This window comes from Notolepis coatsorum (genome assembly GCF_963971535.1).
Source record: "Notolepis coatsorum genome assembly, chromosome: 13".
NCBI classification, from domain to species: Eukaryota; Metazoa; Chordata; class Actinopteri; order Aulopiformes; family Paralepididae; genus Notolepis; species Notolepis coatsorum.
The window spans coordinates 36,464,980-36,483,146 of record NC_140177.1 but is presented as its reverse complement, the minus strand read 5'-3'; the positions used below and the strand labels follow the sequence as shown (position 1 = coordinate 36,483,146).

General features: G+C 43.2%; 1 protein-coding gene across 1 annotated transcript in view; it reads right to left on the bottom strand.

Moving 5' to 3' along the window:
* Positions 1 to 18,167, bottom strand: part of lyn (LYN proto-oncogene, Src family tyrosine kinase) — a 129,954-nt gene that overhangs the window by 29,835 nt on the left and 81,952 nt on the right. Inside the window, exons 6-8 of the mRNA XM_084327984.1 lie at positions 12,851 to 12,954; positions 11,359 to 11,508; positions 10,193 to 10,345 (exon numbers count right to left, since the gene is read on the bottom strand). Of these exons, the coding sequence (XP_084184110.1) occupies positions 10,193 to 10,345; positions 11,359 to 11,508; positions 12,851 to 12,954 (407 nt within the window). The remainder of the gene's footprint in view (positions 1 to 10,192; positions 10,346 to 11,358; positions 11,509 to 12,850; positions 12,955 to 18,167) is intronic.

Here is an 18,167-nt window from a genome sequence, read left to right as displayed (position 1 = left end):
GTACCGTACTTTTCGGACTATAAGCTGCACCTTTTTTCCCCATTTTTCCCCATTGTTATTTATCTGTTCCCTTATTTGCTAAACTTAATACAACTTGTAAATGAGTTAATTCTTGTTATTTGTCCGACAGTATTGTGTCCCAATGCTAATTACATATGGTAATTAAACATTAAAACACCTGTTATAGTCCAGTGCGGCTTATATATGTACACATCATTCAATTTAGCTGCTGCGGCTTATATTCAGGTGCGGCTTATAGTGCGAAAAGTACGGTAAGTCGCTTTGGATAAAAGCGTCAGCTAAATGACTAAATGTAAATGAGTGGTGTGTGTGTGTGTCTGTGTGTGCTCATGTGTATTTGTGAGTGGAGAGTTCAGTGTTCAGTGTTCTGATGGCCTGGGGGAAGGTGAGTCGGAGTCTCTCTGTTCTTGCAGCATGTGACCGTAGGCGCTTGCCTGACCGCAGCAGCTTAAACAGGCTGTTGTTGGGGTGGTGAGGGTCTTTCATAATTCTGCAGGCTCTGGATTTTCACCTCCTGTTATATAAGTCCTGCAGGGGTGGTAGTGCAATACCCGTAGTACGCTCAACTGAGCGCACCACTCTCTGGAGTGCCTTCCTGTCCTGTGCCATGCTGTTTCCAAACCAGGCAGTGATGTTTCCAGTCAGAATGCTCTCTACAGCCCCGGAGTAGAAGGAGTGGAGTATCTTCGCCGATACTCTGAACTTCCTTAGCTGTCTCCGGTGATAGAGGCACCGTTTCGCCTTTTTCACCACAGAATCTATGTGTGTAGACCATGTCAGGTCCTCTGTGATGTTGACTACCAGGTACTTGAAACTGCTCACCCTGTCCACGATAGCCCCGTTTATCCACAATGGCGTGTGTGTCCCCTGCTGTATTCTCCTAAAATCCACGATCAGCTCTTTGGTTTTACCAATGTTCAGGAGTAGGCTGTTGTCCCGGCACCAGCGTGCCAGTTCAACAACCTCCTCCCGATAGGCCTTCTCATCATTGTTAGAGATCAGCCCCACCACCACTGTGTCATCCGCAAACTTCACTAAACCTGGCCACACAGTCATGTGTGTATAGTGAGTACAGCAGGGGGCTCAGAACACAGCCCTGGGGGGACCCGATACTCAGGGTAATTTTGCTGGAGGTATGACCCCCCACCCTGACCGCCTGGGGCCTGTCACTTAGAAAGTCCAGGACCCAGGCGCTCATGGCGGAGCTCAGACCCAGATCGATCAGCTTGTCAACCAGTCTGGTGGGGACTATGTTGTTGAAAGCTGAACTATAGTCAATGAACAGTAATCTCACATAGCCCCCTTTCTGACTGTCAAGGTGAGATACACTGAGATAGTGTGTTGTGCAGTACTTGGGAGACCGCATCGTCAGTGGACCTGTTTGCCCTGTATGCAAACTGCATTGGGTCCATGTTACTAGGGAGGGAGGCACAGATGTAATCCTTGACCAGCCTCTCAAAGCATTTCATGACCACAGAGGTGAGTGCCACCGGTCTGTAGTCATTCAGGCTTGTTGGAGAGGAGTGTTTTGGCACAGGGATTATGGTTGACATCTTGAAGCAGGCAGGGACCACGGACTCAGCCAGAGATATATTGAATATGGATGTAAATACTGGGGCCAGCTGGTTTGCACAGGACTTAAGTATTCGTCCTGTTATCCCATCTGGGCCAGCCTCTTTCCGAGTATTTATACCCTTAAACATCAATCTCACGCTGTGTTCCGTCAATGAGAGAGTGTGTCCCCCCCCTGTGGATGAGCCCCCCCTTCCCGCGGCAGCCGGCGCATCAGTGACGTCATTAGCCGGTGAGCTAACGTCGCCACTGCTCGTTCCAAACCTGGCGTAAAAGGAGTTTAGTTCATCCGCGAGAGAGGCGTCGGCACTCACTATTGAGGGGGGACTGACTTTATAATCAGTTATCGTTCGTACTCCCCGCCATAAGCCTCTCGTGTCGTTCTGTGCCATCTGTGTCTCCATCTTGTTCGCATATCGCCGTTTAGCAACCCGCACCTCCTTGCGTAGCATATAGGCTGCTACCTTATACTCTTCCATACTTCCCAATGCTCGGCCCGAGTTGTAAGCAGCGGTACGAGCATTCAGGGCCACTCGAATGGAATTGTCCACCCACGGTTTCTGGTTTGGGAAAACCTGCACCTTCTTTGTGGGGACCGTCAGCTAATGTTGCTATAAAGCTAACAACAACATCTGCGTATTCACTGACGTCACTGGAGCTCGACTGTATCATCCCCCAGTCTACGCCCCCCCAGTGCGTCCTGTAGCGTGGCCTCTGAGCTCTCGGACCACTGCTTCACCTCTCGCGACACAACAGCCTCTCTGGCTCGTTGTTTGTAGCTTGGTAAAAGAAATATGGCATCATGATCTGATTTACCTAGCCGAGGCGCTGGTACTGCCTTATAGCCCTGTTTGAAAGGGGTGTAGCAGTGATCCAACGTGGGGGCCCTTGTTGTGCATTTGATGTGTTGGAAAAAGTTTGGCATAACTTTTTTCCAGTTAGCCTTGTTGAAGTTACCGGCTACGATCATAGCCGCGTCCGGATGTTTGTTTTGGTGTTGATTCAAATAGTCCTGTAGGTCGGCCAGAGCTCTGGCGGTGTCGGCTTGCGGTGGAATGTAAACTGCAGTTGTTATGATGGCTGTGAATTCCCGGGGGAGATAGAACGGGCGACAAAGGATGCACAAATGTTCAAGGTTGCACTATCGCAGGACCTTAGCATGTCTTTACCATGCTTTTTGTAAACTTTATGTACATTATACCTGTTATGTCTTATTCTATGTCTTATTCTTATTTGTATTACTTGTATTATTGCACAATCGCTGCGGGCATGACCACCCGCATTTCACTGTATGCTTGTATGCCGTGACAAATAAAACTATTGACTTGACTTGACTTGAGAGAGAGCAGGAGATAGAGAGAGCAGGAGATAGAGAGAGCAGGAGATAGAGAGAGTAGGAGATAGAGCAGGAGAAAGAGAGAACAGGAGATAGAGAGGGAGTTTATTGATTGATTGATTGATTGATTGAAAACTTTATTAACAGATTGCAGAATGGGTACAATACAGTACAGCTCAATACACACAATTGTTAAGGGGATGCAGACCAGAGAAAGACTTTCGTCTTGTTTACATCAGGGTCCCCCATTTTCAATTCATCAGGACATATATGACATACAGATTTAACAGAACAGGAGATAGAGAGAGCAGGAGATAGAGAGAGAGAGCAGGAGATAGAGAGCAGGAGAAAGAGAGAGAGAGAGCAGGAGATAGAGAGAGCAGTAGATAGAGAGAGAGCAGGAGATAGAGAGAGAGCAAGGGATAGAGAGAGAGCAGGAGAAAGAGAGAGAGCAGGATATAGAGAGAACAGGTGATAATAATTGTTGGTTCTTATTTTTGTTATTGTCTGCATTGTTTTTACTCTTTTTCTTGTTTATTTGTTATATTCTGTTTACTTCATTTCATGTCTAGTTTACTGCTGAGAAGCACTTTGAGCTGCAATTCCTGTATGAAAGGTGCTATATAAATAAATTGTATTATTATTATTATTATTATTATTATTATTATTATTATTATTATTATTATTATTATTATTATTATTATTATTAAATAATAATAATAATAATAATAATTATTATTATTATTATTATTATTATTATTATTATTATTATTATTATTATTATTATTATTATTATTATTATTATTATTATCATTATATTACAACCACACATTTGGTCTCTATCTCCCTTTAAGACTGGCCCCTGTGTTCACAAGGAAGCAGTCAGCTTTGCAATTATACAAATGTCTCTCTCTCTCTCTCTCTCTCTCTCTCTCTCTCTCTCTCTCTCTCTCTCTCTCTCTCTCTCTCTCTCTCTCTCTCTCTCTCTCTGCCTCTCCCCCCCCCTCTCTCTCTGTGCATGTGACGTGTGGATGTGAATATATGTGCCCAAACACACCTCGCCCCAACATCCAATGCAAATCCCTGGTCAGGCGTCCTCCTGTTTCCTCCATAGATCACATCAGTCACAACAGAGACAGAGAGGCGGGAAGGTTCTGGACATCAAAGGCTCAATTCAGATTGAATTCACACAGAGGAAGAGGTGTTCCTTATGGAGAAAAGCAAGTACAAGATGTAGAAATCACCTGTATAGCCCACTCAATTCACCTGTAGGCTACAAAATCCTGATTCTCACCCATAACCCAAGTTCCTGGGTCTCAGTGTGAGTGAGACCCTGTCCTGGAGCACCAACACCGCCTCAGTGATCGGAAAAGCTCAGCAACGCCTATACTATCTAAGGAAGCTGAAGCAGGCTGGCCTGCCACGAAATCTCCTACGGTGTGTCTGTGTGGTTCTCCAGCTGCACAAAGGCAGAGCAGGAGGCTCTACAGAGGGTGGTGAAGGCGGCAGGCAGGATCGTCGGGACTCCTCTACCAAACATCACCTCCGTCTTCACCTCCCGCTGCCTCCACCGCTCCAAATGTATCATCAAGGACCAGTCTCACCCAGCACATCACCTCTTTCAGCTCCTTCCCTCAGGGAGGAGATACCGGTCCATACATGCCAAGAGTTCAAGATTTAAGAACAGCTTTTCCCCCCAAGCAGTCAGACTGTTAAACGCTCATTGACTGTCCCCTCACGTGCACCATGCACTTACCTGGACTTGATAATCACTGATTACCACCCATCATGCACTTTATTATTTAAAATATTCTGTTATGTACAGTGTTATGTGTTATGTGTTTATGTATGTATATATTGTACTACGGTCTGTGGGAGCTCCCCTGAAATTTCGTTGTATACTGTGCAATGACAATTAAAAGTCTATTCTATTCTATTCTATTCTAACTGCATAAACGTATACTCAATATACTCAAACATATACTCAAACATATACTCAATTCACTTGTAGGCTGCTATACTCAATTCACCTATAGGCTACTATACTCAATTCACCTGTAGGATACTATACTCAATTCACCTGTAGGCTACTATACTCAAATCACATGTAGACTATTATACTCAATTCACATGTAGACTACTATACTCAATTCACATGTAGGCTACATGTAGGTCCTCGACAGCACCCTATCATTCCATTCCCACATTAATAACATCATCCGGTCCGCCTACTTCCACCTTCGCAACATCAACCGCCTCCGCCCTTCACTCACTCCCAACAGCGCCGCAATCCTGGTCCACGCCCTCGTCACTTCCCGCTTAGATTACTGCAACTCCCTTCTCTTTGGTCTTCCCCACAAACTCCTCCATAAGCTCCAACTGGTCCAGAACGCTGCTGCCCGTATAATCACCAGAACCCCTGTCATCAGTCACATCACCCCCGTCCTACGCCAACTACACTGGCTTCCCATTAAACTCTGCATAGTCTACAAGATCCTCCTCCATACATACAAGGCCATACACAACCTCGCCCCTCCATACCTGTCCGACCTCCTTCATATTAACATTCCCACCCGGTCCCTCAGGTCTGCCTCCTCCATCAACCTGACCATCCCCCCAGCCCGTCTGTCCACCATGGGGTCAAGAGCCTTCAGCTGCTCTGCCCCCCGCCTCTGGAACTCCCTCCCCCCGACATCAGGAACATTGACTCCATCATTTCTTTTAAAACCCACCTCAAAACCCACCTTTTTAGGCAGGCGTATGTCTGATTTTAATTTTTGTCTGTTTTTATATATTTAAATTTTTATTTTAATGAACTGTGATTATGAATTTAACTGTTTTTAAATTGTTGTACGGCGACCTTGTGTGCCTTGAAAGGCGCCTTATAAATAGAATGCATTATTATTATTATTATTATTATTATTATTATTACTATACTCAATTCATGTAGTCTACTATACTCAATTCGCATGTAGGCTACTATACTCAAATCACATGTAGACTACTATACTCAATTCACATGTAGGCTACTATACTCAATTCATGTAGTTAAGTCTACTATACTCAATTCACCTATAGGCTACTATACTCAATTCACCTGTAGGCTACTATACTCAATTCACCTGTAGGCTACTATACTCAATTCACATGTAGGCTACTATACTCAATTCATGTAGTCTACTATACTCAATTTACATGTAGGCTACTCTACTCAAATCACATGTAGACTACTATACTCAATTCATGTAGTCTACTATACTCAATTCACATGTAGACTATTATACTCGATTCATGTATACTACTATTGCACTTTACATTTGCACTCTGGTTGGATGTCAAACTTATTTTAGTTGTACTGTGCTTGTGCTGTATGATGACAATACATTTTAATCTAATCTAAACTAATAATATCATGATCTGTTTATTATAATTATACTCTTATAGTATTTTCCATAACTTCTTCAATATAATTAAAGATTCAGAACAATCTTGTCCAAAGAAGGTATGTTGACATACAATGTTCGACCTGTTGTTATTGTGAAAATGCCCCTTGATCTCTCAGATACACAATCTTATTCCTTTGAAATATTGCACAATATACATGGGTTACCCTGATTGGCCTGTCAGTTGTCAGTAGTTATACATGATATAGACAGCTAGCTAGTCCACAAAAGTAATGAAACTAGTAGTGGTTAAGAAACATCCACAGCAACTGTGACAATGTATGTATCACCTGCTAGCATAGTTAGCCAATGTTAATCTCCCATAACAACCCATCAGACTAGGCTCATGAATTAGTTTACATTTGTATTTGTATTATGATGCTAACTAGATATTCCCTTTCAATAAAGAGAAGGACACGCCCCCTCAACACACTGCGAGTTGGCTGTGCTCAGAGAGGGTGCACTAAGCCACGCCCCCTCAACACACTGTGAGTTGGCTGTAGTCAGAGAGGGTGCATTAAGCCACGCCCCCTCAACACACTGCAAGTTGGCTGTGCTCAGAGAGGGTGCACTAAGCCATGCCCCCTCAACCCTGATCACAAGCATTGGGGAGAAGTCTCACCTCACATCACCTCACCTCACATTACATCACCTCACATCACCTCACCTCACATCACATCACCTCACATCACATTACATCACCTCACATCACATTACATCATCTCACATCACATCACCTCACATCACATTACATCACCTCACCTCACATCACATCACCTCACATCACATTACATCACCTCACCTCACATCACATCACCTCACCTCACATCACATCACCTCACCTCACATTACATCACCTCCCATCACCTCACATCACATCACCTCACATCACATTACATCACATCACCTCACATCACATCACATCACCTCACATCACCTCACATTACATCACCTCACATCACAACACATCACCTCACATCACATTACATCACCTCACCTCACATCACATTAGGGCTGGGCGATATGGCCAAAAACGTTATCGCGATAAAATTATAAAATTATTTTCATATAACTCGATATCGATAATTATCGTCGATATAATTTCTGTCAAGTTTAATTAACTTCTTATGCCCGGTGCCGATGGACGGGCTATTAATAGACTTGTTTTGCTGCTGCGAATGTCTCGAGTTGATGTCGTCATCAGTCCGCGCACGTTAGCAGTTAGCCAGAGCAAGCGGTGTATCCCATGACAATGTACTAAATATCACCCTAAAATACTCCGTTCAGCCCCAATACATTGCAACGACGTCCACCGCATACCCCACACTACTCTAACCGTGGCCTCAGAATTCACGCCACATACCCACTCGGCACGTAAACTATAAAATAGCGGCGTGCAAGCTAATTATCCTAGCCAGCCTTGTTTACTACTGGAGTCCTACCTCTCTACCCAGAGGTGCAGCGCGGGTCTCCTTCGCTGTCGGCCATCTCCTTCACTGATTGGTTGTTAGTGCGTGTGCTCATATCCAAGCTTGGAAAATCGATATATCGAAACTTTGCGACCACGTTTCATGTTTATTTCGAGGAAATAATTTATCGCCTCACCTCACATCACATCACATCACCTCACATCACCTCACATCACATCACCGCACCTCACATCACATCACCTCACCTCACATCACATCACCTCACATCACATCACCTCACATCACATCACCTCACATCACCTCACATCACATCACCTCACCTCACATCACATCACATCACCTCACATCACCTCACATCACATCACATCACCTCACATCACCTCACATCACCTCACATCACATTTTTTATTTTTTTTTAATTTTACCTTTATTTTACCAGGTAGTCACTTGAGATCAAATATCTCTTTTTCGAGCAAGACCTGGCCAAAATGGCAGCAAAAACAAAAAACAAACATACAAAAATACATAAAAGGCAAAGTGGGGCAAGGGGATACATTTGAGCTGCAGCAAATCAGATTGAATGGGATTGGAGGAGATTGGAGGGTAGGGTAAAAAGGTAGAAAGAGGAGGGAAGGTGAGGCTTTGCAGGAGGTTGCTGGGGAGAGAAGGTCAAGTTAATAAATATAAAATATAACAGCACATTATGCAGTGAAGCATCGACATTCTCCCATCTCATTCTTTAAAATGCCCTTAATTTGAACTTTAAAATCAGATATGGTAGTGAGGGCCTGCAGTTTCAAAGTTTTTTGAAGTCCATTCCAGGCAGAGGGAGCAGAGAACATGAAGGCCCTTTTCCCAAACTCTGTGCGGGTTCTGGGTACTGAGGCATATAAATAGTCCTGGGATCGTAAGCTGTAAAATGGGTTTGATGTGATGGTGAGGTATGAACCGAGGTAAAAAGGGAGCTGACCAATAATTGCTTTATAAATGAAGGTGTTAGTGCGTGTGCTCATATCCAAGCTTGGAAAATCGATATATCGAAACTTTGCGACCACGTTTCATGTTTATTTCGAGGAAATAATTTATCGCCTCACCTCACATCACATCACATCACCTCACATCACCTCACATCACATCACCGCACCTCACATCACATCACATCACCTCACCTCACATCACATCACCTCACAGCACCTCACATCACATCACCTCACATCACCTCACATCACCTCACCTCACATCACCTCACCTCACATCACATCACCTCACATCACATCACCTCACATCACCTCACATCACATCACCTCACATCACATCACCTCACATCACATCACATCACATCACCTCACATCACATCACATCACATCACCTCACATCACCTCACATCACATCACCTCACATCACATCACATCACCCCACATCACATCACATCACCTCACATCACATCACCTCACATCACATCACATCACATCACCCCACATCACATCACATCACCTCACATCACATCACCTCACATCACATCGCATCACCTCACCTCACATCACCTCAACTCACATCACATCACCTCACATCACCTCACCTCACATCACCTCACATCCCCTCACCTCACATCACATCACATTACATCACCTCACATCACCTCACTTAACTCACCCATTCACTCACACATTCAAACATTCACTCACACATTCACACATTCACTCACACATTCACCCATTCCCTCACACATTCCCTCACACATTCCCTCACACATTCCCTCACACATTCACTCACACATTCACTCACATATTCACCCATTCCCTCACCCATTCCCTCACACATTCACTCACACATTCACTCACATATTCACCCATTCCCTCACACATTCACTCACACATTCACCCATTCCCTCACACATTCACTCACACATTCACTCACACATTCACCCATTCCCTCACACATTCACTCACACATTCACTCACACATTCACCCATTCCCTCACACATTCTTCACTCACACATTCACCCATTCACTCACACAGTGATGCTGGAGGCCGACCTGCACATCAGCACCAGTCTGGTGTTAAGTGTTTTGCTCAAAGACTTCAACTAGTTGAGGGGATTGAACCAGGAACCTTCAGATGACCAGATACTGTATGACCTCCTGAGCCTCTGAGGTAGCTCTCTCTCTCTCACACACACACACACAGACGCACACACACGCACACACACACACACACCACATAGCCTTCACATATTCCACATAGCACACACACACATACGCCTTCACTGTCTGCATACCATATTCTCACACATGCTCACATCCCTCTCCCTCTCTCTCTCTCTCTCTCTCTCTCTCTCTCTCTCTCTCTCTCTCTCTCTCTCTCTCTCTCTCTCTCTCTCAGTACTCACCCATCCAGACCTCTCCAAACTGTCCTGCTCCCAGCTTCTTGACCATCTTGATGGACTCTTTGGAGATCTCCCAGGCGTCTTTGTCCCACGGCTTCTGGGCCTTCGGCTTCTCACAGGAACGCTCCAGCTTACGACACAGCCCGTCTGGTTGCTCTGGACACACACACACACACACACACACACACACACACACACACACACACACACACACACACACACACACACACACACACACACACACACACACACACACACACACACACACACACACACACACACACACACACACACACACACACACACACACACACACACACACACACACACACACACACACACACACACACACACACACAGATACCTTTTCATCACTTCATTGAGCTGTAATTAACATACACTACGATTCAGAGTAATCTGATGAAATCACTGGAGGACATATTCAAACTTATTTTCTATGTTTTGTGTAGTGAACTCACTGTGGTAATGTTTCTGTAGTACTGTGGTAATGTTTGTGTAGTACTGTGGTAATGTGTGTAGTACTGTGGTAATGTTTGTGTAGTACTGTGGTAATGTTTGTGTAGTACTGTGGTAATGTTTGTGTAGTACTGTGGTAATGTGTGTAGTACTGTGGTAATGTTTGTGTAGTACTGTGGTAATGTTTGTGTAGTACTGTGGTAATGTTTGTGTAGTACTGTGGTAATGTTTGTGTAGTACTGTGGTAATGTTTGTGTAGTACTGTGGTAATGTTTGTGTAGTACTGTGGTAATGTTTGTGTAGTACTGTGGTAATGTTTGTGTAGTACTGTGGTAATGTTTGTGTAGTACTGTGGTAATGTTTGTGTAGTACTGTGGTAATGTTTGTGTAGTACTGTGGTAATATGTGTGTAGTACTGTGGTATTGTTTGTGTAGTACTGTGGTAATGTTTGTGTAGTACTGTTAACTCACTGTGGTAACATGTGTAGTACTGTGAACTCACTGTGGTAACATGTGTAGTACTGTGGTAATGTTTGTGTAGTACTGTGGTAATATGTGTGTAGTACTGTGGTATTGTTTGTGTAGTACTGTTAACTCACTGTGGTAACATGTGTAGTACTGTGAACTCACTGTGGTAACATGTGTAGTACTGTGAACTCACTGTGGTAACATGTGTAGTACTGTGAACTCACTGTGGTAATGTTTGATCATGCTGCCGATGTCTTGGAAGGTGATTTTGGCTGAGATGTAGAAGCCTCCATTATCCAGCGCTCTGATCTTGTAGTGTTTGACGGCGTCTGTCCCCTGGGAGTCCACGTCTCGAAGGGACAAGGAGTAACTCCCTGGTCCGCAGGAAGAGAGACATTAGGATGTTTGTTATGTATCTGCAGCTTAAAGAAACACAGCATTCCTGTTAATTGAGTGGCTTAACGTCACACAAAAAGGGGACATTATGATACGAATGTGGGTATCTATGTGTACCTGTATGTGTAACCATTGCAATAGCCATCACTATTACTACTGTCTGATTGAATTTTGTCACCCACTACTACTACTGTTATCACTATTATCGGGGGCGACAGTGGCTCAGGAGGTAGAGCGGTCGTTTGGTAATCGGAAGGTTCCCGGTTCAATTGTGGCTTCTCCCGGGCAGCGTGTCAAAGTGTCCTTGAGCAAAGACACTTAACCCCTAACTGCTCTTGATGAGCAGGTTGGCACCTTGCATGGTCGCCTTCGCCGTCGGTGTGTGAATGTGTGAGTGAATGAGAGAATGTGAGGCATGAGTTGTAATAGTTGTTCTATAAATGCACCATTTATTATCATTATTACTTTGCACTTTGTTCTATGTTCTATGTTCTATGTTCTATGTTCTATTATTATTATTATTATTATTATTATTATTATTATTATTATTATTATTATTATTATTATTATTATTATTATTATTATTATTATTACTACCTGTACTGTATTTGCAAATCTGGTATGTCATAAATGTATAGATGTAGCAGTATTGTCTATCTGTATGTCGTGTGTGTCATATGATGAATTGAAAATGGGGGACCCTGATGGAAACAAGACGAAAGTCTTTCTCAGGTCTGCATCCTCTTAACAATTGTATGTATTGAGTTGTACTGTACTGTACCCATTCTGCAATCTGTTAATAAACTTTTCAATCAATCAATCAATCAATCAATCAATCAATCAATCAATCAATCAATCAATCAATCAATCAATCAATCAATCAATCAACCTTTCCTAATGTACCCCCACCCTCATGCTGCTATGACACTTTCCCCAGGAAGATTAATAAAGGAGCGCCTGACCTGACTGAACCATCCCTACTGTCAGTGAGTCGACATGAGCCATGTGTCTGTGCGTCATGCAGCAAGTCGTTTCCATACCTCTTGACGTCTCGCTCTCTCTGATGAGATAGGCTCATACCTCTTGACGTCTCTCTCTCTCTGATGAGATAGGCTCATACCTCTTGACGTCTCGCTCTCTCTGATGAGATAGGCTCATACCTCTTGACGTCTCTCTCTCTCTGATGAGATAGGCTCATACCTCTTGACGTCTCGCTCTCTCTGATGAGATAGGCTCATACCTTTTGACGTCTCGCTCTCTCTGATGAGATAGGCTCATACCTTTTGACGTCTCGCTCTCTCTGATGAGATAGGCTCATACCTTTTGACGTCTCGCTCTCTCTGATGAGATAGGCTCCTGGTTTGTTGGCAGGAGCCAGAAGCTGCCTCTCTGCATCCTTTCTTGTGATCTCCTTGAAAAACCACCTGAAGAAAAAAAATTAAGGTTGCTTGCTATAGATGAAATCTTTATGTAAAGTAATCATAAAAAAAATAAAACATCCACAGAGCTTTTAGAAATGTGTGGAATAGCAGTATTGCCCCCCCCCCCCAAAAAAAGAATATTGATACATTCATTTATCATATAAAACATTTTGGCGGGACCAAAATTAATGTTGTTGTTTACATGTTGCGTGCATGTATCTCCTGTGCTAAGCTAGGCTACTGTAGATGCTTCCTACTGCTTCCAGTCATTGTGCTAAGCTAGGCTTGCTGCTTCCTACTGCTTCCAGTACTTGTGCTTAGCTAGGCTAGCTGCTCCCTACTGCTTCCAGTCCTTGTGCTAAGCTAGGCTAGCTGCTCCTTACTGCTTCCAGTCCTTGTGCTAAGCTAGACTAGCTGCTCCTTACTGCTTACAGTCCTTGTGCTAAACTAGGCTAGCTACTTCCTACTGCTTCCAGTCCTTGTGCTAAGCTAGACTAGCGTGCACCTGGATATCTCTCTGGGGCTACTGGACACATAGAGATGAAACTGATCAATCTTATCTTATCTTAATATCAATCTACGTATTAAGCAGTTAGCTTGTGGATAATGGTGTCCCTTAGTTTAAAGAGGTATATAATAACAATGCTAACAAACCATTTTTAGAGATACATTTGTACATAATGTGACAAGTGTCTGGTGAAGCTTAAAACCAACACTTAAATGTGCTATAGATAACATTCAGCCACTAGATGGTGCTATAGATAAAGTTCAGCCACTAGATGGTGCTATACATAGCATTCAGCCACTAGATGTCGCATTAGAGCACCAGCACGTCATTTATCCAATCAGGTGCATTCCACGTGGGGAAACGGGAAGTAGGGAGGGGATACATGCATGCATTTTAGCGTTATTTTTTTTCGTAGCCACATTTCTGGCAGACGCTCTTTGATTGGCCACTGACTGACGCTCTCTGATTGGCCACTGACACGTTTGCCCAATCGCGTGACGAGATGCGTGATTACATACTGTATGCACGCCGCATTTCTCGGAGACGCTCTCTGATTGGCCGACGCCTGTTTCTACACTGGTTAAGTTTAGGCACTCTTCGAAGTTGGTTAAGGTTAAAGTTTGTCTTAGAGCGTGACGGCAAGTTATTTCGACGGTTAAGCTTAGGCACTCTTTCGAAGATGGTTAAGGTTAGAGTTTGTCTTAGAGCATGGCGATAGAACGCCAGGTAGTTTGCAGGCTGTTTGACGAGGAAATGGGCAAAGACACAGCTCGTCACAGATTGGGCAAACGCGTCAGTGGCCAATCAGAGAGCGTCAGTCAGTGCCAATCAGAGAGCGTCTCCGAGAAATGCGGCGTGCATATGTAATCACGCTGACGAGATGTGTCTTTGCCCATTTCCGCGTCAAACAGCCTGCAAACTACCTGGCGTTCTATCGCCATGCTCTAAAACAAACTCTAACCTTAACCAACTTCGAAAGAGTGCCTAAGCTTAACCAGTGTAGAAACAGGCGTCGGCCAATCAGTCTTGCCAGAAATGCGGCTACGAAAAAAAATAACACTGCATTTTAGCCCGCAAACATTTTATTAAATGATACATTTATTAATCAATCATTGAATTGTATTTTCATTCTGCACCTTTCTAAAAGCATTTTTTTTTAGTGATTGCTCTACATAAAGTGTATTTAACACTATGCCGTCCATCCACTTATATATACGTGTTTTGGAAAAGCGCGATGTGGACCAGAGCCACGAGTATATACGTGATGAGTTGTTATTGTATTATTCCATATTTATAACGGATCTTAGGTACCCGATCCACTACCAGCATCTTTTCAGATATTTGATTTTCGAAACATGCAGTACCGGCCATACCCATCGGCCATACCCAGCGCCATCGCTCCACTGCAGTATCAATGTGAATTAAAAAAAAATTAAAAAAGTACAATTCTGTGGGCGGATCATAGTTCCTTGATCCCAGCAGAACATCCTCCATCTTGGATTAGTTTGGCAAGCGGTTTTTTCAGCGTGGAATAATGGGATTTATGATTAGCCAATGTGCATATCGATCTACCAGAATCCGATGAGTGGTGAGGAAATGCTGCCGGCGATCACATGGCCTGACGGTAGGATAATATTACCCCAAATTATAGCTGGATTGGACATTGTTTTATAACGTAACGTGATTGGTCAATGAAAATGCTATATTGAACGCACACTGTATTGCAGATCAATAATAGTAATCAGCGTTCCCCGCCGCCCCCATTTCATTCATAGATGCTCTGTAATAGTCCGGATGCTACGCAGTTTGTTTTATTTCATTCGTATATATACAGCAGAAATGGCGTTTGATATAACGGCGCCAACGTTTAGCCTATTATCTAGCTCCCGGGAAAAAAGCCTAGACGAAAAGTGTGTTATACCTTATATTCACGACGCTATAAAATGACAACCAACCGATGGATTTTTATTTTCTTTAAGCCATTATGAAGGCACGGTTTATGCACTCAAGTGACTCAAATGAGAATGGACAGATAGCAATACTATAAATGATATATAAAGCTCTTTGAAAGTACATCGGTTTGTTTACTTTCTGCTGTCCTCTGAAACCTAAATCCGCGGGCCACGGCGGTCGTCATAGTGTTAACACTTTCTATGCCACTCACGAGTTTTCTCGGAATTATTAATATCTCTTTTTTTTTTTTTTTTTTTTTGCGATCTGAAATCATATTGCATCACGCGAGCCTACCCTAGTATACCCGAGCGCCGCCGGCGATCAGATGTGGAAAAAAGCACCCCCTATCGTCTCCCAGATGACATAAGGGATTTTGGAATGGACTCAATGAAAATGGATGGGGAAAAAAATCCTGTACTCCACATTTTCCAGTCCACTGATGCAGCCGGGGTTATCACAGTTCATTCTGGAGCCTCTGAGACCCGCGGAATCATGTACTGCACTGTACACACGTTGGATCCATACACTTATTGATTTTTTCGAATGGTGATCAGTAGGGATGCCCCGATCACGTTTTTTGCCACCGATACCGATCACCGATCGTCGTGAGCCATATCGGCCGATACCGATCCGATACCGATTGTTTTTGATTAAAAAGAAATTAAAAATTATTTTATATAAAACGTTTTTTTTTTAATAAAATTTATATATTATATAATTAGACTTGTACTTGTATTATCTGCGAGACATCGCCACCACGCAACAAGTCAAAATGCTCGCTATCTGCAAACAGCTCCACTGTCTGTGTGTACTCTAGTAGCCTCCAGCTCCAAAAAGGATTCTCCTGCCCTGCAGCTGGACCCTATTGGTAATGTTACGGTTCTTTGGTCATTTCACATTCAGCAAGCCCTCAGCTCGAATACGCATTAAATCAATGTTATAAGACATTGATATCAAGAGCTATCTGTAGCTACTGCTAGCCGGCTAGATGACGTTAAGACAGAACTTTAGTTCAATGGGACATTTCGTTTTGAACAGAGAACTAACGTCAGCTAACGCAAGCTAACGGAGGTATGAACATGGACTACTAGACTTTCTGGATAATTTGTTGATATCAGGAGCTATCAGTAGCTAGCCGGCTAAATACCGTTAGACAATGCCTACTAAACGTGAATAGTTGACTGGGTAATTTTGTTTAAACAGTAAAGATAGCTAGGTAGCTAACGTTAGCTCAGGTCGAATGCACTACAGACTCGAGCAGAGGAGCCTCCTCTCAGTCCTCAGTGTTTACAAACTCTACACGGGGGCGGGCGGGGCTAGGGAGGAGGAGCAGCGGCAGTTTGCAGGTTGTGTGTGTCTGAGACAGACAGCGAGTGAGATCTTCGCTTGATCGGTTTCCGCGATCGGCGAATATGACTCTTTATCGGAATTCACAGATTGCATATTTATACTGAGTATCGGCCGATAACGATCGGTGGCCGATCGATCGGGGCATCCCTAGTGATCAGGAATTGGAATATACCAGTTGGATACCATCTGATGTCAGGTAAGGAATCTATGTTATCAGTGTTAGGATAATCAGACTCATTTTGATGAAGATATAAGCTGTTTTGTGAAATGGGCTCTTTCGGTTTCACTGTAAAAATCCAAGAGGAAATGAACACGGCGATTATCCGTGCGCGGCTCGAATGTGCGTGCGTGCACGTATAATATTGATCATCTAGCGTTTATTTGAAAACGATTCATAAATAGGCCGACAAATATCAACGTTCTGGAATATTCCAGTAAAAGACGATTATCATAGAATGGTCCAGAATGGACAGTTTTTTACCTCAAAACGGGTGCTTTTCAAAATGCTCTCAAACGGAAATGAAGCGATAAAAAACCAATCTGCCTTGACAGCACTGACTGGAAAAGGATTCTTTGATAAGCGACGGGCAGATTAGACACATAGCCATAATTTAAAACATAGATTAGGCGATATTAAGCGTAACATTGGCGCCGATGGTGGCATTGAAGCGCTAACTCTGGCGCCACCTCGTGGCACTGAAAGTGTTAATATACCTTCTTTAAATTCTAAATATTAAAATATTATTGATACACCTCTGTGTTACTGGATAGAAGAGAGGGTGGGTAAGATAGGGGTTGACATGCTACATCACAACAACAACACCAACACCACCAACAACTACAACAATGGCAACAACAACAACAACAACAACAACAACAACAACAACAACAACAATAACAATATTGGAGGGGGTAGAATAACAACGACTACATACCCAGGAGCTAACAAGGAACTATATTCTAAGTCGTCAGTTAAGTAACCATGGGTTGTGTCAGACCTGACTTCTTTGTAAACATTTACAGTAGTTCCTCATTCATTCCAAGGAAGGCAGTCATCTTTTGTGGCCTAAATGTGTCATGTTGGTTCAGGGGTCAGAAACCCTCACGACGGTACGAGCCATGATTCCATGATCTGAATGCTGTAAATACTGTAAATATATATTTATTCTTACCATATATATATATATATATATATATATATATATATATATATATATATATATATATATATATATATATATATATTCTCAAAGTCGGGTCTGTGAGCCAATTACATTAGCTGATGTATACCTGGTCGAATTACTCTGTGTGTGTGTGTGTGTGTGTGTGTGTGTGTGTGTGTGTGTGTGTGTGTGTGTGTGTGTGTGTGTGTGTGTGTGTGTGTGTCTGTAAATGCTCCGTGTGT